The sequence below is a fragment of the Sinohyriopsis cumingii genome, chromosome 4 (assembly GCF_028554795.1).
Source record: "Sinohyriopsis cumingii isolate HCF-2022 chromosome 4, ASM2855479v2, whole genome shotgun sequence".
Classification (NCBI taxonomy): Eukaryota; Metazoa; Mollusca; class Bivalvia; order Unionida; family Unionidae; genus Sinohyriopsis; species Sinohyriopsis cumingii.
The window spans coordinates 55,981,093-56,006,181 of NC_142964.1; the positions used below are offsets into that span (position 1 = coordinate 55,981,093).

Genomic DNA, 25,089 nt, shown 5'->3' on the forward strand with positions numbered 1-25,089 from the left:
GTATACAGAAAAATAAATTCCATAGCAAATAAATATCTCGATATTCAAGCATTTATTTCACAACTCTGAGAATATCAGTAATGTTTTCCAAGTACAACTAACTGAAATACTGAATTGCCCATTGAACTGGAAACTCCTTGTTTCTTGGTTTCTTTGCAGTAGTTCTTGATTTCTCAAAGCTTGAATCTGATATATGTGCCATGGAAGGCAAAAAAGCCTCTGACAAATAATCCTTTGAAACTGAACGTTATGTTCACCTTCATCAGCAGCACTTGTACTATGAACAAGCATATGTTTATCATTAGTACTACTTTTTAAAAAATAAAAGAGCTTATCGATCATTGTGTCATGATTACAGATTCTTCAATGCAAATGGATCGAAGCATAAAGTGACTACATGGATTAAAAACAGAGTGGTGATTTCATTTGTACTGTTTTATCTTGGACCAAAGAGATAAGCTGGCTCTCCTTCTGGTGCTGTGTTGCTGCCCACAATTACTGATATAATTCAGTAGGGTGTGTTTGTGTGTGATTTGGATTTTTAATGTACCTTTAACAATTTTTCATTAATATCGCTATGATGTCTGCAGTGTGGCAGTTTATAGTGATGTCTAGTACTGGAGCATCATGCTGCAGACATATAGCATGATGTCCCACCCAGTCACATTATCCTGACACAAGGCTGCCCAGTTCTAACACTAACCTCTTAATGTTGAGTGCCTAGCGAGGCAGTTTTTAGTACCATTTTTTATGTCTTTGGTACGACTTTGCCGGGTTCAAACTTGCGAACTTTCACATTCGAGGCAGATGCTTGGTCAGTAGGGATGCAGGACTACAAATGCATGAAAAGAATAAGTCAGCTTCTCACAGACTTTGATGCTGAGACAGTTAACTTGCACAGCCTCATCATTTTCAGGAAACTTTTATTGGCACAAACTGGCACATACCTGTGTAATGGTATAAGGGAGTGCGTGTGTGTGATTTGGATTTTTAACATGGTTTTAAAAAATATTTAGTCCAATCATTACTATGTCTGCAGTAAGGAAGTTTATGGTGATGCCTGAACTGGGACTTCATTTCTACCAATCCTAGCACTAACCTCTTAAAGCTGAGTGCCAAGCGAGGCAGCTGTTTTTGGTATGACTTTGCCCGCGTTCAATCCCCCAACCTCCCGCATCCGAGGCTGATGCACTAACCACTTATGTCACCAGAACGATCCTGGTATATTGGAACCGCTGATGTAGACTAGTTGAAGTTAATGTGTATATAATTTATCATTTTGTTTTGTGTCTGTATTATCATAGTAATCCACATAGATTTAGCCAACTTGTTACTAGAATTTTGGCGCGCTGTGTGGCCGAGTGGTCTAAAGTGCTCTCCGCCATGGATCACTGCCACCTCACCTCTGTCTGTATGGGTTCAAGTCTTAGCCAATGTGGATATGTGAGAAAGCTTGCCAGTAGCTTCTCGTGGGTCGGTAGTTCTTTCTGGGGTTTTCCCGGGTTCTTCCTCCACCATTAATACTGGCTGCCATGGATAACCTTTCTCATGCCATGAAAAATTATCGTTAGAGGCAACACATCTCCTGAAGCAAAAACTTCAAGAACTAAAGTAAGATATTTTTAATCTGCACCAGCTTGTGCTAATTCTCACTTTTCACCCCAATCTTACTGTCAGTCCATCCAGAAATGGCACCAAAGTACACTAGAATTTCATCCATGTTAATGATCATAATGTCAGTGAATCATCTTCTTCTCTTCTTGCCTTCAAGACCTCATCACATGATTTTATTTTCTCCAAATCTTCTGGGTGATGATGGGTCATCGATGTCTGGGCACAAAGCACTATATTGTGCCACTTGAAAAATTGCTCTATTGTTTCAATTTATTTTAAATTTCCTATGAATAATGGAGAAAAGGAACCATATTTTTGCTTCTATATCTCAGCTGACTTTGTACAGTATATTATTAAAAAATGTTGGCACACTTAAAAGAATTTAATGTTGGCTTCCAAGATCAGGCTGACTTTGTAATAAAATAACCTTTGTATAGATAACCTCAAAAAAAAAATCGGGTTAAAAGTATTCGGGGTCAGCTTGCTTTATAATTAAAATAACCTTAAAGTTTGTCTTTGATGTCCTGTCGATAAGTTCAAACAATGAGTTTACTGCTCGCATCCAGTTGTGTTTATTTACCACCTGGGGTTCTATGTGCTTGTCATCGATAGTTATAATTAATACAAACGGGCAATGATGTCTGCTGGTAAATAGTATACACAGTAATAAATTGCTTCAACCCTTTACCTCATAGAGCATAGTGACAAAGTGCAGCGCGCTATAAATAGAACACCTGTTACCTAGCTGATCACATACGCATAGGCCTGCTTGGTAACTGTTAAGCAATGTAGTGTGTTATGTTTAACAGCAATTTTAACCATTGTACATTTTTGGTCACATCTATTATATGTGGAAAAATTTAAGAGTAAAGTCAGATTGTTATAGCTGTGTAATTTTTTTTGATGGAAGAATTTTTTATGTGCTTTAAAATCTTGAGAGAACTCGTTCACCATCATGTCAGTGAGGCCGTGTCACCAACCGTAGCTGCCATTTCCCATACTCGAAATTTACATGTTTTTCGTATATGTCTACATCACTAAGTCATCTGAATTTGCTAATTTATAAAAACTAATTGCTGCCTACATCAATATCAGAGCCTTCACCTAAGTTACTGAATCTTTCATAGTTGTGATTCTAATCGTGGAAACTTCATAAGTACTGAATGAAATCCTGCCTGTGAACTGTTAAGCAATGTAGTGTATGTTACGTTTAACAGCAATTTTAACTATTTTACATTTTTGGTACACATCTATTATATGTGGAAAAAATTAAGAGTAAAGACCTATAGTTATAGCTGTGTAATTATTTTTCACGGAAGAATTTTTTTATATGCTTTAAAATCTTGTGAGAACTCGTTCACCGTCATGTCAGTGAGGCCGCGTGACTAACCATAGCTGCCATTTCCCATACTCGCAATTTACATGTTTTTCGTCTGCGTCTACATCACTAAGTCATCTGAATTTGATAATTTATAAAAACTAATTGCTGCCTACATCAATATCAGAGCCTTTACCTAAGTTATTGAATCTTTCATAGTTGTGATTCTAATTGTGAAAACGTACTGAATGAAATCTGCGACAGCCATTTTGGAGAGTGGAGATTATGACCCAGTTACTTTGAATAGCAGATATCGACCAGTGCATGAACAGTGACCACATGATCTGATGTAATTTTCATTCACATAAATGAATGTAGTATCTAATGGGGGGTTTTTCCCCGAAGGTGGCGCTACGAAAACCAGCTCAAGATGGCTGATGTTTACATCAGGTGTCAAAAGGTGCTTCCATGTGAATGGAGTAGAGGTGTCAAAAGGCGCTTCCATGCGAATGGAGTAGAGGCATCCAAAGATGCTTGCATGAGGTAAAGGGTTAATAATACTTTTTGTAACCCATGCTAGCGAAAAGATTGTCACATGAACTCAAGTGAATGTATTTTCAAATAATGATTTTTATTTGAGAGATACTGTCATAGTTGACTTGGATATAATTCAATCTTGGTTATTTAGCACCTAACACCATGTAATGCATGAATGGAAGATCCCTTCAAGCAGTTGGTTGATTACTCCCCTCTCAGTTGTGATTTTGTTGGATATGGTTTTCAGTAAGAGAACATATTCATGAAGAATGTGTTGTGTGTTATCAGGCATAAGCAATACACAGTACAGTATGGATACTAATACTACATATATACAGAGTTTGTGGATATATTTTATTCTTTAATGCTCATGATGCAGAAAAGAAATAAATGATAACAATACAAGGTTAGTTTCTTTTATTTTCAAATAAGTGTGTATTTTGCTTCAACATGCTGAGGGTGCTGCAAATTCAACACAAATCTATTTCTCTTCTAAAGTTTTAGGACACATGATCTAGGTGAAGAAAGTTTCACCATAAGGTCTGGGGCAGGAAAAAAAGTTATTTTATTGTGTCCCAATATATACAGTAAATAAGGCAACACATCAATAAAATTAATCTGTTAATCAGAGTTTACTTTTAAAGAAACCATCTGTTTTCTAGGAATGGGGTCATACACAGTTGCTATAAAAAGCAAATAAGGAAAGTGATATTATGCTTTTCTTTTGCAGCATTCACCTTTTTAAGAATATTCTCAAATTAATATGAGTGAAATTAAAGAGATGATAATAAAAATGACAAAAACAACCTTTTATTGCTTTATTTTTATTTAATGTTGCAGAAAAGCATAATCTATATACAGTTTAGAAGAAAACATAATTCAGTGAAAAAAGGTGTAATGATTATGCCAAAAGTGTAATGGCTGGCATGTACAGTCAACTCCACTTACATGCATAGCCTCGGGACCAGACCCAAGCTATGCATATAAACGGAGTATGCATTTAAGCGGAATTCATGTATATTTACAACATAAAATGGGACCATACTTTCGCTATGCAACTAAGCTATCTTTGCAATTAAGCAGAGCCAGCTGTATATAAAATGTGCATGAATGGATTTAAAATAATTCAAAAATAGCAGTCTAGTCCTAAATGTATGAATACTTGTAATTCAAGTAAATAATTTAAATAAATATATCCTCTCAAATTAAAATGCAGCAAAACAAAGAAACTGATTCCACTTTGGATTAAAGACAGGAATGAGTAATTCTAATTATCCCTACATTTCTGTAATAAAACTATGACACAAAAATAGAAACAGGATGAAAGTCATTTTCCCATAAATTAATTTCCAGAACATTCCAAGTTGTAAACAAGGTCAAGTTTCTTACTAAAAATTTAGTAAAGAATATGTTAAAAAAAACATCAGGATGACCAGTTTTTTCCCAAGGGGAGTACCAATGTCCTGAACTCAGATCGAAGTTACCATGTTTATCTCCAAGTGATAATTATCTTAATATACATCCGACAGTCATGGACAAATATTAGCTACATAACATTATTTACAAGTTTACATTATATGTTGTTTACAGGTCAAGTAGCCCCTTAACTCAATTACTGACCAAGGTCAATCAGACAATATAGATGTACAGAGCATACAATCATGTAGAACAAAACAACACACAAACTAAATGTACATAAAAAATATACATCTAGTAACAGACCAAACACAACCTATTTGAAAACACACTGCAAAACAATTTGCTTAACTGTATAAAGATCCACATGCTTTCTTCCCCAGCTGTACAAAAAAATCAAACTTGGAAAAACATGTAGCAGACGGTGACAACAAATAAGTAACCATTAAGAATGACTCTCTTGCTCAATAGTTTTTTCTTAACAAAACTGCTTCAGTTAAATTCAAAACACAGAATTTGTTCAGCTATATTTAAGCTTGCAATGACAAAATATGTAAAATTAGCAAGTGGAAAAACGACAAATCACAACGTTAATTAGCTGTAAACACTGCTAAAAATTTATGTTAAATGCTGCAGTATTTCAAAATGCCCAATCAGTACTGTCATCTTGAAGATAGAACACCGATGAAACATGTCTTATTTCAATGTTTCATTTCACATCACTAGTTAATAAAAGAAATAGCAAATATATCTGTCCTCATATTCTCATATACATGTAGTTAAAAATAATTTTCTCCTTTAAAATTACATTTGCAAAAGGCAATACATTTTGTAACACCTCCAATGGTATATTAAGACCATTCTTATTTCAATGTGTACAGTGTTATGTAATCATCTCAGTCTTTTTGTTAGAAGTAAAAACTGATTTTTATATTCTCCTTATCTTCTTACCTGTCATCAGTGTTGGCTGAGTTCTATCACCTAATAATGATCAGGATATTGAAATGTGTCAAATTAAGAACACTGGCAGTTTGGTGTTCCAACAGTGTTGCATCGTAACCCAATCATGCCAACAAAGACATTCGTTTTAATAGCTAAACGATCATTAGTTCTTTCCAGAGCAAAATATCAATGCCTGATTTCTTGAAGTATGGCCTACTGTACAGTACTATTTGATGATGAAAATGTACCACCTTCTGTTTTTGAAATTTAAACATACACATGTAAATAGTAGTTTGGGTTTTTTTTAAATATAAATGGTGAAGGGCACTTTCTAAATAAAATTTTTTTAATGGATATGTTAACTACCTTGTTTGCACAATCAATTTGAAACCATAAGTGAACCTGTAATGGCAGACAATGATGTGTCTATGAAATACCAATTCATTAGACTATCTGTTTTCATAAGAAAAACTGGGGTCACAAACACATGAAACAAGGCAATGTTGTGGGATTCGTACAAATGCTGTAAGGTCAATGTTTTGTTCACTGACATCATTCCTTTTTGTGAAAATACAAAAAAGATTGTGAAGCAAATACTATTTATCCTATGCAGGTCGCAAGTAATAAAACAGTAAAATTTGTGGACCTATAAATGGACTGATGTACCAAAGCTAGAAAGTTTGTGGTTATATTAAGAAAATTCCTTTTCTGGAAATAGATGCACAATGGCTCAATACATGTTCTTGGTTGTGTCGATTCCATTCAGTGTATTGTGATTCAACTTCACTGTATTGTCTTTGAATAGTAGCAACAATGAAATTATGACAAACAGTATGATATGATGTCACTTCTGCATTTGCTCCAATAAAGATGTTATAGGGCTTGTTTCAAAGGAGTTAAGAAACCTTTTTGACTGCAATTTTCTACAAAAGTGGTAGCTTATTAAGAAATTTTACCGACTTGCAATTGCAGGACTCTAATCTTGTTACTCATATCAGCTAAAATAATGACAATGTATAGTTTCTGCTGTGCTCTATTAAAGTCATACGGCCAAAATTCATCGCATCCCAACTTTCAAGTATGAATACAATGGGTATGAATATAATATTTATACATGCACAAAATGTGTTGATAATAAACATACAACAGATTTTTCAACCTGAAAATAAAGCATTGCTTACAACTAATGTTAAATGCACAATGTGAAATAGAGTATATAATTAAAATTAAAATAAAATAAAGAAAACACACACACACAAACACATACACATATATATATATATATATATATATATATATATATATATATATATATATATATAGTGTTTCGTGCTTTCTACTGCTTCACCCTATTTAGCTCCTACTCCTTGTTTATCAGACAAGTCACTTCTTCCTAAAACTGAAGTCTAGCATGATCCCTGCTGGTGACCACTTTGACTGACTCAGATCCTTCCCTAGGCTTGACAGATTTAGAGCTCAGCTCTCATCTAACTAGTTGGCTCAAAAACCCATCTTCGACAACAGGCCTATGGGACTAAAAAGATTCTGCTCCATCCTTATGTGTAGGGATAGGGCATTAGATTGGCACATGTTTCATTTAGGACCAACTAGATATTATAAGAAGTCTTTCAGTGAAACACCCGTGTTTATGTGATCATACATTCAGGAGAAGTAACTATAATGAAATGCTCAAGTTAGGTGCCATCATGACCATACTGGTTCATTTCATACTAGACATCATAAATAATCTTTTAATGAAAAATAACATGTTGATGCAGCCATCCATTCATGAGTACCAGTAGTAGCAATAACAAGATTTTCAAGCTGGCTGCCATGTTGGCCATATTGGATATCAGATTTAACTTTTATTTGGGCCCAATTTTCATTCCACACCAACCAGACACAAGAAGTCGTCTAGTAAAATGTTGATATGACTAGCCATTCAAGAGTGGTGATAATATTTTCAAGTCAAGATGGTTGCAACAGCAGATGGAACAGTAAACCCCATTCATTTAGGATTAATGTTAGCAAGGTGTCTGCCATGCTTTCCATATTGGATATCAGATCAGCACCAATTTCACTTATGACCAACTGGACCAGTCTAGTTCTAAAAAAAATCTGACAGCCTAATACTCTGGGCCTCTCTCATTTCAGATCAGGCTCCTCCTGTATTCTAAGTGAAAAACCCATCAGGCTTTGTCAAATCTAACTTACCTGAGAAAACTTCAATCGCACTGATGAAATGCTGCAATTTATTTTCAAGATGTAGATATTCCATGTCATACTAACAAATAATTTGTACTCCCAAACTCCTGACAGTCGTGTTTTCAAAAAAAAGATTTTCAGTACTTTTTCCAAATAGCACGCTTTAGTCTATGCCTGTTACATGTAACGTGTCTAAATGGTATGCAGTAATGATTGGATCTGATGTACAACTATCCTTCATGCAGTTTAAACAAAGGCAATTAAAAGATAGTGAGGTCAGGTATCAACCACCATTACATGGTCTACTAAAATGGTTAACAATAGCTAGTGTGGTACATTTGAAGACTGCAGCGGCTGTGCCCAATGTGCTAATTTGCATAAGTAAAAAAGATCATGAAGTGGTACAACCCAATACAGGTGAATCAAAAAGATGCTAGATTGTAAGTGAACAAAAGTTATGACATATCATCACCTTGAATGAAAATGCTCAAGTCATCTGTATTAAAGATTACTGGCAAGTTTGTGAACAGCAGCAACGTTTCTTTGAAGCAAGAATTTATCCCATATACACCACTCCCTCGATAACTCGCACCCTGATAACTCACAAACCCGCTTCAAATGCGGGGTCAGGCATGGATCCCATTTTTAAAACCCAAAAATACCCCAAAAATTGATCCCTATTTGTTGAACTTGAAGAAAATCGTGATCAAAATCAGTAACGGAAACTTTGATGTATCTTTCATTTTATCGTCGAAAACGGTAGATAGGACCTTGAAATTTTAATCAACACTATGAAATATCAAATTTAAAAATAGGTCATACAACCTTTTACATTTTCTTTCCAAACGACATTCCTAGTACACCGCAATTAATGATATGTAAGGAAATTTTGATCAATGAAAATGTCACTTACGCTGAGTGGAGGCAGTACATTAATAAATAATTACAAATTAAATAATTTTTTTATAAATTGAAATTTGTGTTCTAGTTCTATCTTTTAGTTCCTTTTAAGTGTTATTGTCATAAATGCAATGTGTCCTCTTGTAATTAAACATAAAATCCATCAATCTACCGTAACAGCCATGTCCACGAGTGCTTCTCTGAGAACCTAATTAAGTGCAGACCGTGTTTTGATAACTGACTTCTGAAAGTATTTGTTGTATTGTTGCAATGAATTTAAAGCTGGCCTCCTTTGTATTATCATGTTAATTATGTCTTTTGAATCAAAAAAAGGAGGTGGAATAAAAGAAAAGTTAAAAGGCATGAAAATCCTACAAACTTAAAATCTAGCAGCCCTGGTCATATGTTGGGTGAACTCACTTCATTTGATCAATCGAACACTTATGTTATTGTTTATGTTACATAAACTACCTTAAATTAACCAATTCTTTCATAACTGTGATCAAAGATAACAAGGCAGCCAAGCGAAATGAATACTTCGTAAAATAAAGAGCTTGCTTTCACAGATACGGACCATTGTAGGCAAGTGTGTTTCAGAGAATTCTTGAACTGGCACTTCGAGATATTCTCAAGGTCGATAAGAAGTTTCATTATTAATTCCAATGAAATCACGACATCAGTGTTGTACTAATTGAGCAATACAAAAATTTAGTTTCAATGTAGACGATTGTCTCACAAAATAAATGTTGCGTGTTTTTGGAAAAAAAAGGAATCTTGTTTGGAGGTGTAGCAACAGATTTTTTCTGCTTGCACGTGATGGTTGTTGAAAACAGTTGGAATGATCTTTCGTATCTTGGACATTTTGAGAATAAATATTTTTTAAACAGAATAACAAACAACTTCATTAGAAAAAGCTCATTATTAAAAATTATTATCGTCGTGATTAAAATGAGGGTTCAGTCAATAAATAGCCCAGTTCCCATAATGCCTCCCACCCACCCCGGTTTTCTCAATGGCAAAACCATTTTTTCTAATTTCTGGAGGTCCCTCAGTAACTCGTGCCTTGCTTATAGTGCAGTGTATGTTTGTGGACTCCGTTGTGCGCGAGTTATCAAGGGAGAAGTGTACATATAAAACGGAAGGCACGATTATTTCAGCCACTGTAATTGTGTTCAAGTGTGATTAATTTTGGAAGGTGATTTAGGAAGCAAAGCAAAAAACATAAATTTCAGAACCCTTAGTTAATGGAGTTTTACTTTGTGAAGCACATCGGCAAAAAAATAAAGGACAGCATTTAATTCTTGGCACATGCAGCAGACAACACACTGACATGTCATTTTTGTGTGTACCATGTCTGCCAAAATAGGGAGAACAACTGTATGTAATATATTCGACATGCTGAATTTAACATTCCGGTGAGTTGAATTGCCTATGCTGTTCAGAATGGTTTGGGCCATGAAATAGACTGATTGATAGCACAAGCTTGTTTTTTGCACAATTCATTTGTGCTGATAATGTGTTACTGGACAACACTGTTGACGGATTAATTCTACCATGGAAACATGATTTTCCAGTCTGCAATGAGTATACTATATATGGGTAACTTGCATGTTCTTTTGTTAGCTAAACATAGCAAAATACAACTGACAACAGGTTTGATGCATTAAATATTTTTTAAACATGATATGGTGATGTCAGACAATCATAACGGAGTCTTCTAAGGAGTAAAAACTTCAAAGTTTGAAAACAAAATCTATTGTTTTCTATGGATGGTAATAAATATATATACCAAATATTTTAATCACTGCACAATCACATATTGTATAATCAAAGTATAAATATTAAGTACCACAAAAAGGTGGGGTAGGGATACATGTTTACATTATTTCATAGGGGCATGTACCTTTTTCATTTCATATGAAATATATTAGCCATGTGAAATTTTTTAACTGCACCTTTAACGGTTCATCTGAGGTTTGGTATTAAAAAAACTGGGTCCGAACATGAGATCAAATCATATGATGTGGTATGAAATGACCAAGAACCACTATATTCTCCCTATTTTATTGTGGATTAGTTGGAAAACTGTGTACCTATGTTTTGTATAGTTCTTAGGTCCATTTTCTTGATAAGACGGTTTTAAGTTCCATATTTTGCATGCATACATCATGATGATGCATATAAATGGAAAATGATTAATAATGTGGGAATTTGGACCTATTAAAAGGTTGACAGGCTACATTGATATATACAGTACAGTATAAGGTCATTACTGCAGGAAATGGGGCCCCTCTGTTCACCTCCTCTATATCCGCCTTGTTCACATATGACAGAACTGACTGAATTCAAACGATTTCAAGATAATTATACAAAAATATACCTTTTTCAAGCAAGTACTCATTCCCTGAATTTATCATACCTGGTGCAATGCAGTAAGACCATCAACATTGGCAGTATTGATATCGGCACCCCTGTCCAACAATCTTTTCACTTCATTTCGATCTCCGCTTGAACAAGCAGCTAGAAATACGCACCCATCCTGAAATTTAACTTTTCTACTTGTCTCTTTTGGGTGAGTTGGTTCCTTGAATGTATCTGAATTTTCCCATCTCTTTATTTGTTCGTGCCTCCGAATAAGGGCACTGGGCTGTTTCTCGTCCGCCATGACAGCTGCACAACTGAAAATATGCAAATTCAGGAAATCACGAAAAGTCTCGACTACATCTCGTACAATATGCAAAATGTCGGCTATCAGTGTACGGTCGTGGATGAGTTGTCGTTTAACAAAATTGTTTGGAGACAACCACTTTGGATGCATCTCCAGCAGACCATTCCTAACGTCAACAAATTTGCAAAATGTGCAGGAAAATACTGACAGAAAATATGTCAAATACGAGGATGAAATTACTGAAGCAGGTTCATGAACTTCAATTTTCTGCTATTCAAACGGGATGGGGTTTTTCGTCAGTATTACAGAATATATGAAAATGGAATGTTTTCTGAGTAACTTGAGTGTGTAGAATTAAAAAAAAAGTGAACTCATATTTAGGATATTTTATGAAATAATCTTACAAGAAGCATTCAAACATAAACTATTAACCATTTTTAATAGTCCTACAGGTAAGACCTTGACGCTGTTATTCATGTTTTGGGCGTCATGGTCTTGCGGCCTAACTAACAGCGCTGTGTAGTGTGTTTTGATGTCAACTAACATCGTAACGAAATTCAGATTTTCAGGAATATTTCACACAACTGGCAACTAAACTAACGGCGCCTTTCTACAAAGTAAAGTCAAAATGTGTTCGTCAGACTTACTCTGATGTCTTTTCTCTAATAAATTCAGATTCTCACAAAAGAAATGGACCTGTTTTAAAGTTTTGTTGGCCTACATTTCAGTTGACTGGAAAGCAATGAAAGCCGGGAATGCCAAAATCAGGTTGAAATATTATTCTTTAATGAAACAAATAAAAATATATTATGCATATTGGAGCTGTAAATTAATGTTTAGTTTTGTTCAGGAAACATATCACCACATGAACCTACTTAAGCATACTTTGGCATTTCTCGACTACCATCGCATTTTCATGTGGTCAGCGTGACATGTGGTCTAGGCTTGCAGTACATTGCAGACTGTGAAAGATGGGATATTTTTTGTTTGGGGCCATGATTGTATTTTAATTAGGATGCGCAAAGATAACAGTCAGGCATAATAACTTAGGGTCAAGTAGATGAAATGACAAAGTTGAGAAAAGCCTGAGACAAATAGTCCAGGAATAGTTATTAAGAAAGGCAGACTAGAGAAAATTATTCTAGCTTCAATGAGTGTATTAACATTTTGGAAGCTAGAGGAAATTAATCCCAAATGGTTAAACTAAAAAAGGTGGAGTGTTGTTTCCAAGATGAAATTAAATGTTTTAAGTAATTTCCCTTGCAAAATTCATCAGTCCAGGTTGGTTTTTTTTTGCCAAAAAGAAAGTCTGAGAGACTCGGAGGAAATTAACAAGGAATTTTTCTTGTTAAATAAATCGTCCAAGGGATTGGGGTTTGGAATAATTTGAGAGACAAGGAACCAGAGAGATTTGACTGCATAGAAAGAGTGATTCTCGAAATGGCACAAAGGTATTGTCTCAATCACATGCATTATATTCACTGATGGAAGTTTGTAATTATTTGTTGAATTTTTTTGTTTAATTTTATGCTTCAATTTTCAGAAGTTAATCATGCATTCAATTTTGCAAAATTTAATGTCATTCTGTTTCACCAATAAAACAAATTTCATTATATAATTGAGTGACTGATGGAACTCAAATTGCCAGCATGTCAACATCACCTAGTTAACTCCAGTCTTTTCCAAATCACTGTTGATGATAGGTTGTCATTGCTCTATTTCTTTTCCTTCTCTCTCTCTTCCTGTTGGGGGCCCGGAGTGGCCGAGTGGTCTAAAGCGCCCACCGTTCTGGATCACTGCCATCTCACCTTTCTGCATGGGTTCGAGTCCAAGTCTCGGCTAGCGTGGGTATGTGGGAAAGCCTGCCAGTAGCTTCTCATGGGTCGGTGGTTCTTCCCTGGGTTTCCAGGGTTTTTCGTCCACCAGTTATACTGGCTGCCATGTATAGCCTATCTTGTGCTGAAAAATGGCGTTAAACCCTAGAACAACAACAGCAGTTCTATTCCTGTTGCCTCTTTGGATCATCAACCATCTTGGTTGTAGACTGCTCTTTTCCACTGTGCATTACAGGTATGGATCTATTTTTCCTTCAAATAAAATACAATATCCAGCTTGAATACGTTTCCTTTTGGAATCAAACAAGATTCCCACTAATTTTATGTCAAATTGTTTATATCATAATTGAACAGAACTAAGCTAATGTGCTGAGTTCACCAACTAATATACACTCTCAATCCTGCTACCATAAATTAATGTCTTTTCCAGCATTCCTACTGGAACAGTTATATAAATAGACCTCTCAGATAAACCATTAGACCATGCTCTGAGTTGTAAATCACTAGCTGAACAGTATCAGTTGACACAAGTTCCTAATGCTAACACCATTGATTCTCAGTTGAAAGAATTCATGGCTTAATTACACAAACAAATTGACTTCATTCCTTGTCCTAATTATGTTCCATGCTAATTAGCAATTCATTGACATGCACATGGTAAAATCAATTCTTAATATGCATGATCCACATTATTTAAGGCAGGTAAATTCATTCTAACCGTTCATATCAGATTAATTCATGAAATTCCTACCATACATGATTTCTATTACATATAGATCACTTAATCTGAACTCATGCCAATGAAATATGTATAACATTATTACAATACATAAATCTTAAAACATTCCAGACCGTGCATGCACAGTTTTTCTGAACTCAAGGAAAAATTGTAGTATGAATGTAAAATGAGTAAATTCAACCAATAATTACAAACTTGCATCAATGAAAATATTGTATGCAATTGATACTAACCTTATGCTTTATGACCCCCATTTCAAATTGCCTAAAATTTCCCAAAATTATGGCTCTGGCTTGTCTCAACTTAGTCATTTTCTGCTATTTGGCCTTGTTAAAATTGAACTCTTCCATCTGTCGGACCATTATCAAAAGGAATCTAAGTAAAATTCACTTATGCCTCCAAACAAATTACCCATCATTAGCTGTAAAGTTATTGAGAGCCCAGCCCAATCGTTGGTCTTAATGGTTATATGTCACACTGTCCACTGTAAAATGTAATGTGAAATCATCTTCAGAATTTTGCACCATTACAGAGAGTTTAAGGACAGTTCAAAACAAAAACATCATCCAAGTTTCTTGACAATTTCCACTCTGTTAGACATTTGGAGTTCTGTATGATCACAGCCTCTATTGAAAAATTGGAAACTGTGCAATAGCAGCATATAGGGTAGCCACTTATTACTGACCAACAAAAATTAAGCGACCTAACAGATGGCCTATTTCAACGAAATCAATAGAGAGATAAATTGTTTTCAGACATAAGTATTACAACATCTTTCATCTCTTTAATAAGTCTATACTAGGGCAGAAATACTGTGATGCTTGTTTGCTTGGTCCAAACACTTGTGTCCTACATTTTCCTTGGCATCAGAGGTCCAACAATCAAGTGATTCAGACAACCTGTGGGAAAAAAAGGCTCGATGATAATTTGATTGAATTGCAAATATATAGGCTGCGAGAATTGGCCTTTATTGGACTATGCACTCATTTGTCCATCAGTCAGTGTCCATTAAATTCTAATTAGCATCATTTGGTGTATACTGTAAATATTTTACTGGCCAATTGTGGATCTCACTACCATTCTTGTCACTTTAACTGGCTCCAATCCATATCATGAAAAGTCACTTTAACTGGCTCCAATCCATATCATGAAGAGTCACTTTTAACTGGCTCCGATCCGTATCATGAAGAGTCACTTTTAACTGGCTCCAATCCGTATCATGAAGTCACTTTTAACTGGCTCCAGTCCGTATCATGAAGAGTCACTTTTAATGGCTCCAATTCGTATTATGAAGAGTCACTTTTAACTGGCTCCAATCCATAACATAAAGAGTCACTTTAACTGGCTCCAATCCATATCATGAAGAGTCACTTTAACTGGCTCCTATCCATATCATGAAGAGTCACTTTTAACTGGCTTCAATCCGTATCATGAAGAGTCACTTTAACTGGCTTCAATCCATATCATGAAAAGTCACTTTAACTGGCTCCAGTCCATATCATGAAGAGTCACTTTTAACTGGCTCCAATCCATATCATGAAGAGTCACTTAACTGGCTCCAATCCATATCATGAAGAGTCACTTTTAACTGGCTCCAATGTATATCATGAAGAGTCACTTAACGGGCTCCAATCCATATCATGAAGAGTCACTTTAACAGGCTCCAATCCATATCATGAAGAGTCACTTTTAACTGGCTCCAATGCATATCATGAAGAGTCACTTTTAACTGGCTCCAATGCATATCATGAAGAGTCACTTAACTGGCTCCAATTCATATCATGAAGAGTCACTTTAACTGGCTCCAATTCATATCATGAAGAGTCACTTTTAACTGGCTTCAATCCATATCATGAAGAGTCACTTTGTCTCTTTAAGAGAAAACATTCAGGTTATCAGTCAGATGTGTGTGATTTAAATAGTTAATGAGTATAAAAATGTCTGGATGTGGAAAAATTGTCCTAGATAGTCTTAATCATGTGTTTTAGGCATTAACTGATGCAGATATCAGATAAAGCAAATGGCCAGTATACAGTATTTTATCTTGGGCATTTATTATGCTGATAATTATATAAAATACAATCATACCTGCCCAGACATTCACTTCTCTATAGCATTCACCTGGTGTCAATAGCCATTCCAATTTTGGGTCACAAGTGGTCTAGAGTGCTCACCATTACAGGTCACTGCAATCGCACCTCTGCATGGCTTCAAGTCTTGGGCTGGGCCAAAGTGGGTATGTGAGAAAGCTTGCCAGTGGCTTCCTATGGGTCAATGGCTCCTCCCTGGAGCTTTCCTGGGTTTTTTCTCTATCAGTTATATTGTTTGCTATGTATAGCTATCTTGCGCAGAAAAATGGTGTTAAATCCAGTTGAACAACAACAATTTTGGGAAAGAATAACATATCTATTTATCGCATTATAGTGGGGTTCCACTGTATACACATATTTTTTATTTTTTCAATAGTTCACTAAACTAAATCTGTTAACAACATATTAAGAATAATAGATGTAATAATAATCATAATGATTATGTTATTCTGTGTACGGTTTTTGTTCAAAATCAAGTTTGAAAATTAAACGTGTGCAAAGGGCAATGTGGCCATTTCCAGTGGGTGTCTTTTTTGACTGGTTTGGCTATATTTAATTGAGGTATTTATGTTCCTAATACATGTACTTCTCCAGGTTGTAATAATGATATGCACACTTATTTGATTTGGCACATGGAATTAAACCCAATTTGCTGATTTTTCTGAAGAAAATGAGTAAGAGTAAAGTACCAAAGGTACTGTGGATTTCATAATTTTCAAGTAACTCTCCAAAAATATATACATCTTTGGATGACATTATAGTATGCTTTATCATAACCACATGTAGATTTATGTTAAAAAATAATGGTGAGTAAAGAGGAACTTTCAAGCCGTTGGCATCGTTTCTTGGCTTACATTATACTGTTGTTCCCATCTTAAATGGGCTCGATGCAAAAAACACACTTTTTTCATAAATTATAAGTAACGTTCTACAAACACATACACAATAAAAGACCTGATAGTTGGTGTATGACAACTGTGTCCAAGGACATGCTGTAAACACACAATAACAGACATGACCATCAGTACATGGCAACCCAGGTCAAGGTCATGTGCACCAAGCTTTATTTCATTTTGTCTTGAATTCTAAGTAATATGCTAGAAATGCATACAGTAACAGACATGACCATCAGTACATGGCAACCCAGGTCAAGGTCATGTGCACCAAGCTTTACTTCATTTTGTCTTGAATTCTAAGTAATATGCTAGAAATGCATACAGTAACAGACGTGACCATCAGTACATGGCAACCCAGATCAAGGTCATGTGCACCCAGCTTTACTTCATTTTGTCTTGAATTCTAAGTAATATTGCTAGAAATGCATACAGTAACAGACATGACTGTCAGTACATGCAACCCCAACCAAAGGCATGTGCTCCAAGCTTTATTACATTTTGTCTTAAATAAATTTATAAGTAATATACTAGAAACACAAACAATAACAGACATGATTATACATGGCAACCCTGATCATAGGCATGTGTACCTAGCCTTAAATTTGTTTGTCTTAAATTCAAAACAATATGCCAGAATCACATACACTCACAAAGACTTAATAAATTTTTTTGTCTTAAAGTTATTTAAAATATACTAGAAACACAGACACTCACAATAACAGACATATGATGGTGCAAATCAATCTCATCCATGGGCTCATGTACCAAGCCTTCCTACATTTTGTCTTACAGTTTTAATGGCTAGAAAGACATACACAATATCAGACATGACAATCTGTAAATGGCAATCTTGACCAATGCCATGTGCAACAATTGTCACCTCATTTATTCCAGAATTCTAAGTAATGTAGTAAAATTACACAGCTAAAGGCAGGATGTTGACTTCTCTCTTATAGAAATGGCACTAACAGCTGCCTTGCTAGGCACTCAGCAGTAAGAGATTAGTGTTATGTCCAGTTGGCCTGCTGTCAGGATAATGTGACTGGGTGGGACATCATGCTACAAGTCTGCTGCATGATGCCTCAGTGCTAGACATCTCTATAAACTGTCACACTGCAGATATCATAGTGATATGACTGAAAAATTGTTAAAGCTACATTAAAAATTGAAATCACAAACACACACACAGACACACACACACACAAACACACACACAAACACACACACACATCAAGCAGCGGTAGAACAAAATCCATTATGACTCAGGAAATACTATCAGGTCCATGTTGATGTGCACCTCACTACGTTAAAGGATTGACATAACGGTATCTTTTAAGAAAGCCAGCGATTTCTTGTACTACTGTAGGTAATACATAAGTAGTTTCAGTCACTAAACTGTACCGATTGTTGTTGCACACAAAGCAAGATGCAAAAGAGATGATAAAGCTCGAAAGATCCTCAAGTTACATCATACTATGGCTTTATGGACCAGTTGTTTTCCTGTACATGAAAACATGCAATAATTACATACTTATTTTTTCTTCATGTGTTTTGTTAATATTTTCTGCTTGTCACATGAGGGTATATGTAAATGTGTGTGCTGCTGTATTGTTTTTTTCCTCTGCAGATATTTACCATTCAAGTGTGACAGTTTCAGTAATTTATAAGCAGTTCTAATTGCAAATTAAAGTTAGCATTGCTGTAGTGGAACCTAAATAAATATTAAGGCTGCAAACACTCAGATATATTATTTTTGCCTTGTTTCTGTACATCAACAAATCCATGTTCATCCCAAATCTGTTTTAATGCAATAACACAAAACTATTGGACTTAGAGCAATGAAGATTCACAGTGAAATTTTACACATTTGACATGAAAAACACTATTGGATTTATACACTTGAGACACAAAAACTTTCAGATTTAGAACAATTAAATTTTAGACACTTGGCCTACAAAGGCATTTGGTTTTAGATCCATAAAATTTTGCATATGTTTACTTGATGCACAAAACTATTGGACTTGGAGTCATAAAATTTTACACACTTGACACAAAAATCTATTGAACTTTGAGTCTTAATATTTTACCTGCTTAACAAAAACTATTGGACTTGGAGCAGTGAAATTTTACACACATGACACACAAAAACTATAGGACTTGGAGCCATGAAATTTTACACACATGACACACAAAACTATTGGACTTGGAGCATGAAATTACACACTTGACACGACAACTATTGGATACTTAGCCATGAAGTTTTACACACTTTAAACACAGAAATTATTTGACATTAAGCATGAAGTTTTTCGCACTTGACACACAAAAAATATTAGACATGAATGAATGAACCTTTACATGCCTGACATGGAAAAACTATTGGAAGTTGAGCCAAGAAATTTTACACACATGTCACACAAAAACTAATGGACTTGAATCAGTGAAATTTTACACAATTGGCACACAGAAACTACTGGACTTGGAGCAGTGAAATTTTATGCATGTGAGATTGTTAGATTTTCATACCACTATAGCAATACTTAGATCTTTTTGTACAGTTTTGAGGGGATTTTTTTATGAATTTATATTTTGGTTCTGCATTATTTTTAGTGCATATTTCAAGCATAAATTGAGTGTCCATAATTCTGAATTTGTATGCCGTAGACTATGCATGCTGCAAACAAGCAGTTATCGTTAAGTCTCATTAATGATGCTACCTTTACCAGTTTGATCGACTTCTTGATAGTATATTTCTAATAAGGCAGTAAGCGAGAAAATAAAATGCTAAATGGCTTGAAATATGTGTAATGGAGTTTTGCTTTCATTTGACCTTAGGTCCCAGATTTTGCCCTTAATGCTTCTACACACATCAGAACTATTTTTCAAGTTTATGGTTGGATGACTATTAAACCAATTTCAGTCTGTAATCGAATGTCACCTCACACCCACCATCAACCCCTCCACTTACCCCCTTTCCTTTCCATCTAGTGAGGTACATATTTGGCTTGTAAGAAATTAAAAGTTAATATTAATTTTTTTCTTGCATTTATATTGTAGAAACTGAAAAATTCAGAGTGTTTGAAATTCCTGGTCTGAAGCGTGTACAAAAAGAAAGGAGGACACAGCACAAGAAAAGAGAGGTATAGTAATGTTATATTGTAGTCACCATACATAAAATGCTACATATTTGCTGATTGTATGGCAGAAGGTATTTGGACCATACACCAGTCCATCACTCTGTCAAGAATTGCACTTTAACCCAATAAATTCAGGTTTGCTTTTTATGTGAGGGGTGTCCAAAGTTCAAAGACTGTGGCCCACAGTGACCCATCATGGCAAAATGGTTTTGTGCAATAACTAGAGTTGCTTGGGGCCCCGAGTGGTCTAAAGCACTTTCCGTTACGGATCACTGCCATCTCACCTCTGTCTGCGTGGGTTCGAGTCTCAGATTCAGCCAATGTGGGTATGTGAGAAAGCTTGCCAGTAGCTTCTCGTGGGTCGGTGGTTCTTTCTGGGGTTTTCCCGGGTTCTTCCTCCACCATTAATGCTGGCTGCCATGTTTGGCCTATCGGGTGCTGAAAAATGGCGTTAAACCCTACAACAACAACAACAACAACATCAATAACTTGAGTTGTATCATATATGCGGGAGTCCTGCCATTACATGGTGGTTGGGGTCTATAGAGTGCCATATCATTTTGTATCTTGCAATATCAATCGAAGTCAGTTAACAAAGAAATTATGTTTATCCTCTAGATTTAGCAAAATTTGAGTGGAAAATGGTGCAAAATTAAAGGTTTCATTGACACATTTACCAACTTCCACATAAAACAAGAAATATAGAAAACGCAGTGTTTATTGAATTTTCTATAAAAAAAAAAACTTTGCATTGGTACAGATATGAATAAAGCATGTGTATTCATCAACTGATCTTGTTGCATTAATAACTAGAAAACATTGATAATTCCGTGAAATCCAATATGGCCACCCAGTGGCCATCTTGAAAAACCTATTATCACCACTTCTCTTGAATACATGGTCACATCAAAAATGCTGTATTATGATGTTTGTTTGGTCTTAAATGAAAATGGTGCTAATGTGAGGTCCACAATGTCCATCTTGAAATCTTATTGTCACAACTCCACTTGGGGGCCCCAAGTGGCCGAGTGGTCTAAAGTGCTCACCGTTCCGGATCACTGCCATCTCACCTCTGTCTGCTTGGGTTCAAGTCCAAGGCTCAGCTAGTGTGGGTACGTGGCAAAGCCTGCCAGTAGCTTCTCGTGGGTCAGTGGTTCTTCCCTGGGTTTTCCAGGGTTCTTCCTCCACCAGTTATACTGGCCGCCATGTATAGTCTATCTTGTGCTGAAAAATGGCATTAAACCCTAGAACAACAACAACAACAACAACTCCACTTGAACAGAAAGTGCTTCTTGATCCTAAATTAAAATAGTGCTGATCTGATATCCAATGCTGGGATATGTTGACATGCTGGGACATGTTGAAAATCTTGTTTCGCCACTCTTAAATGGAAAGTCATTCTTTTATGTCCAATGCTGGGACATGTTGAAAATCTTGTTTTCGCTACTCTTAAATGGAAAGTCATTTTTTGATGTGGGGTTTTCATCTGAAGCATTTGTATGTTGTTGAGTTCATCCTTAATGAAAATGACTAACCATCAAAATGGCTGCCATGGTGGCTATTTTGAAAATACCGTTATCTCTGCTCCTCCCAGGAGTATGCACAGATGATAGATGGTCCTTTACAAACTGCAGATTTGTATAATGGCTTTTTATGACTGTGGCCTGAAACCTAATATTGTATCTTATCCCTCACATATAAGAAGATTTTGTGCTCCAAGATTATCTGAAGATTTTTAAATTCCAGAAATAATTTTAACTATTTGTTTTAAATGTCTGCAAAACATTGATATTGCTGTTACATATATTTAATTTGTATTGTTTGTTACTTTTTTTCCATGATTATATTTTATGTATAATTTATTTAGTAGTTGACCTTGTTCAATACCGCTCTGGTGGCCTAGTGGTTAGAACGTCCACCTCGGATGCGGGATGTCGTGGGATCAATTCCCGGTCGAGTCATACCAAAGACTTACAAAATGGTACTAACAGCTGCCTCGCTTGGCACTTAGCATTAAGAGATTAGTGTTAGGACTGGTCAGCCTGGTGTCAGGATAATGTGACTCGGTGGGACATCATGCTACATGTCTGCGGCATGATGCCCCAGTGCTAGACATCACTATAAACTGACACACTGCAGACATTGTAGCGATATGACTGAAAAAATTGTAAAGCTACGTTTTAAAAAAAATCCAAATCCAGGCCTTGTTCAAAATCAAGTTCATTGTGTATCTAACCAGTAACATTTATTTTGTAAACAACATAATACATAACTAATATTTCTCTGTGAGAATAGATTAAATATTATGATCATTATCAATAGAAGTAAACATATTTATCTTATCTGGGTCTAGGACATTGGTATTTCCCATGGATGAACATGTTGTACCTGATGTTTACCGTGTTCTTTATTATCTTTTTAGTAACAGATTTTATCTTGTTGACAACTTAGAATTTTCTAGAAATGAACTTTTGAACATCCTGGTTCTACTATTTTGCCTTATATTTTTATAAAGTGTTGTTTACATGAGAAATTACCCATTCTTGCATTAGCATCATTAACATAATCAGTCTTATTGTTGTGTTTAGTATTTTCAGTTGTTATTCACTGGAATTACAAAGTGCTCATCAATAATATTATTGGACATATAGCGAATTCAGGCAAGAACATGTTTGGATTATAATATTGTGATACATCAAAAGACTCTTAGCACATTGCCACAATTCAGGCTATTGGCGCATTACCACTATTGAGACTACAGGAAAATCAACACATTCAGCATTGGAATTTAATTTGAATACTGCTGGAATTCGTTTGGAACTATTTACATTTGGACTTCTGGTAGAAATTTTAGAACTTTTTGCAATTTAATTCACAGTACTGTAAGTTCTTTTTAAATTTTCAAATTATTTGTTGAATTTTACAAGACTTGTTGCTTTTTGCATCTTTCTGATATTTAGTTTAAGACCATAGAGTTGTAACATTACTAAATCAACAGGACTTAATATAATAGGTCTTAGGCTTTTGAAAGCAACGGCGTCTGCTATTTCTGAGAGAAGTTCATTCATATGCTGTCCTTGTCTGCAAAGGTAACTCCACATTCACAAAGCATGGGCAAAATATGACTTGAACATTTTTGGCCAGTTTCTATCCTTCCTTCTCTTTCAGTTGAAAAGCATGTACGTGCATCATTTATGACTTGTCTCAATGACTACAAACCTCTTCAAGATAAGTAGTCAGGTTTTAGACAAATTCATTCCTGTGAAACAGTGCTAAGATCAATGGTTGCCACATAGGTACGGACTTTGGATGCAGTAAAAGTTAGTTGATGTTGATTTTCAAAAACCAAGTGATCCACAATGATCATGAACAGCTAGAAAAAAAAATTCCATCAATGTAGTGACACAGCCCTCAAATGATTCGCTTCACACATCTAGAAAAATTACAAATCTGCCTTTGCAGTGAAACAGCTCACAAATGATTCACTTCAGACGACTAGAACAAATTTAAATCTATGAATGTAGTGATACCACATATGATTCCCTTCAAGCATCTCCTGGAAAATTAAAAATCTATGAATGTAGTGATACCACAAATGATTCCCTTCCAGCATGTCCTGGAAAATTAAAAATCTACGAATGTAATGATACAGCCCACAAATGATTCCCTTCAAGCATCTCCTGGAAATTAAAAATCTACGAATGTAGTGATACCACAAATGATTCCCTTAAAGCATCTCCTGGAAAATTAAAAATCTACGAATGTAGTGATACAGCTCACAAATTGTTTGCTTCATACTTGAAAGACATTTCAAAAAATGTCTTTACTTAGACATGTAACAATAAACTGGTGTGCCACAAGGATTTATACTCAGACCACATTTGTTTGTTATTTTCATAAGCGACATTTCCTTCAGATTAGAAAAACAGTATCATCAGCTGATCTATATACTGAATTTGAATGCAAGGGGATTGGCATCATTGTAAACAGAGACAAAACGAAGGGTTAATTAATAACAGCACATAAAAATAGAACAAATTAAAAACATAACTTGTGCCTTACTCTGTTAATGAAAAGCATGAATTTGTTTCCAATGACATTTTTGGTATTCTTTGTTGGCAATAATTTACTCTGGTCTGATGATATAGGTCTCATTACAGTGAAAACAAATCCCTATCTTGGGATATCAAGAAAATAAAGTTTTTCTTTCCAAACATTACAGTGTCACTTTTTTTTTATACAAGAGCCACATTCAGCCTCATTTAGACTATTGTATTATCATATGCAGAAACACATCTCATGTTAATATTAAGAAAGTTTTTCAGCTGCAAAAATAAGCCTGTAAAATAATATTATATGAACAACCTGGAAACCTTGTAGAGATAATGGACACTTTAAACATCCTACCATTCAAGAATAACTTTACCTATGGAAAGACAAAATGATGTGTAAAGTTTCTATTAAGTCCACCCCATTTTATTTGAGGAATAATTTTTAATGCAGATAAACCATCAGCAACCCTCACCTTAGATAAAAGACAGCAACAAACTTTCTAATTCCAAAGGCAAAGAAAGAATTATTTAAAAACATTACTCTGGGTTTTTTTATGGAATAACATTCCCCCACCATAAAATCAAAGAATATTCTAGCATATCAGCTGTTTACCATAATTGCATTAATCTAAATCTAAATCTTTATTCATACCTACTTAAGGTACTTTTTTTGTGAATAAATATGTCAGTATGTGTGACTGATGGCAACTTCATCTGTTATTATATTTATGTTTTAGATT

The 25,089-nt window shown here is 35.2% G+C and overlaps 2 protein-coding genes across 13 annotated transcripts in view; one reads left to right on the forward strand and one right to left on the reverse strand.

Annotated features, from left to right (window-relative positions):
- The window catches only part of LOC149801204 (protein phosphatase 1 regulatory subunit 12A-like), a 264,345-nt gene extending 252,720 nt beyond the window's left edge, over positions 1 to 11,625 (reverse strand). For 8 of the 12 annotated variants that reach the window (XM_089955251.1, XM_089955254.1, XM_089955258.1 and 5 more), the window contains exon 1: positions 11,352 to 11,624. In XM_089955251.1, the coding sequence (XP_089811377.1) occupies positions 11,352 to 11,597 (246 nt within the window). In that variant the 5' untranslated portion in view covers positions 11,598 to 11,624. Of the gene's footprint in view, positions 1 to 11,351 lie in introns of all 12 variants that reach the window. The other 4 variants (XM_089955260.1, XM_089955259.1, XM_089955257.1 and 1 more) reach the window with 1 other exon arrangement.
- A 16-nt stretch (positions 11,626 to 11,641) lies between these two features.
- The window catches only part of LOC149801206 (small ribosomal subunit protein mS35-like), a 41,102-nt gene continuing 27,654 nt past the window's right edge, over positions 11,642 to 25,089 (forward strand). The window contains exons 1-2 of the mRNA XM_089955261.1: positions 11,642 to 11,848; positions 20,218 to 20,300. Of these exons, the coding sequence (XP_089811387.1) occupies positions 11,674 to 11,848; positions 20,218 to 20,300 (258 nt within the window). The 5' untranslated portion in view covers positions 11,642 to 11,673. The remainder of the gene's footprint in view (positions 11,849 to 20,217; positions 20,301 to 25,089) is intronic.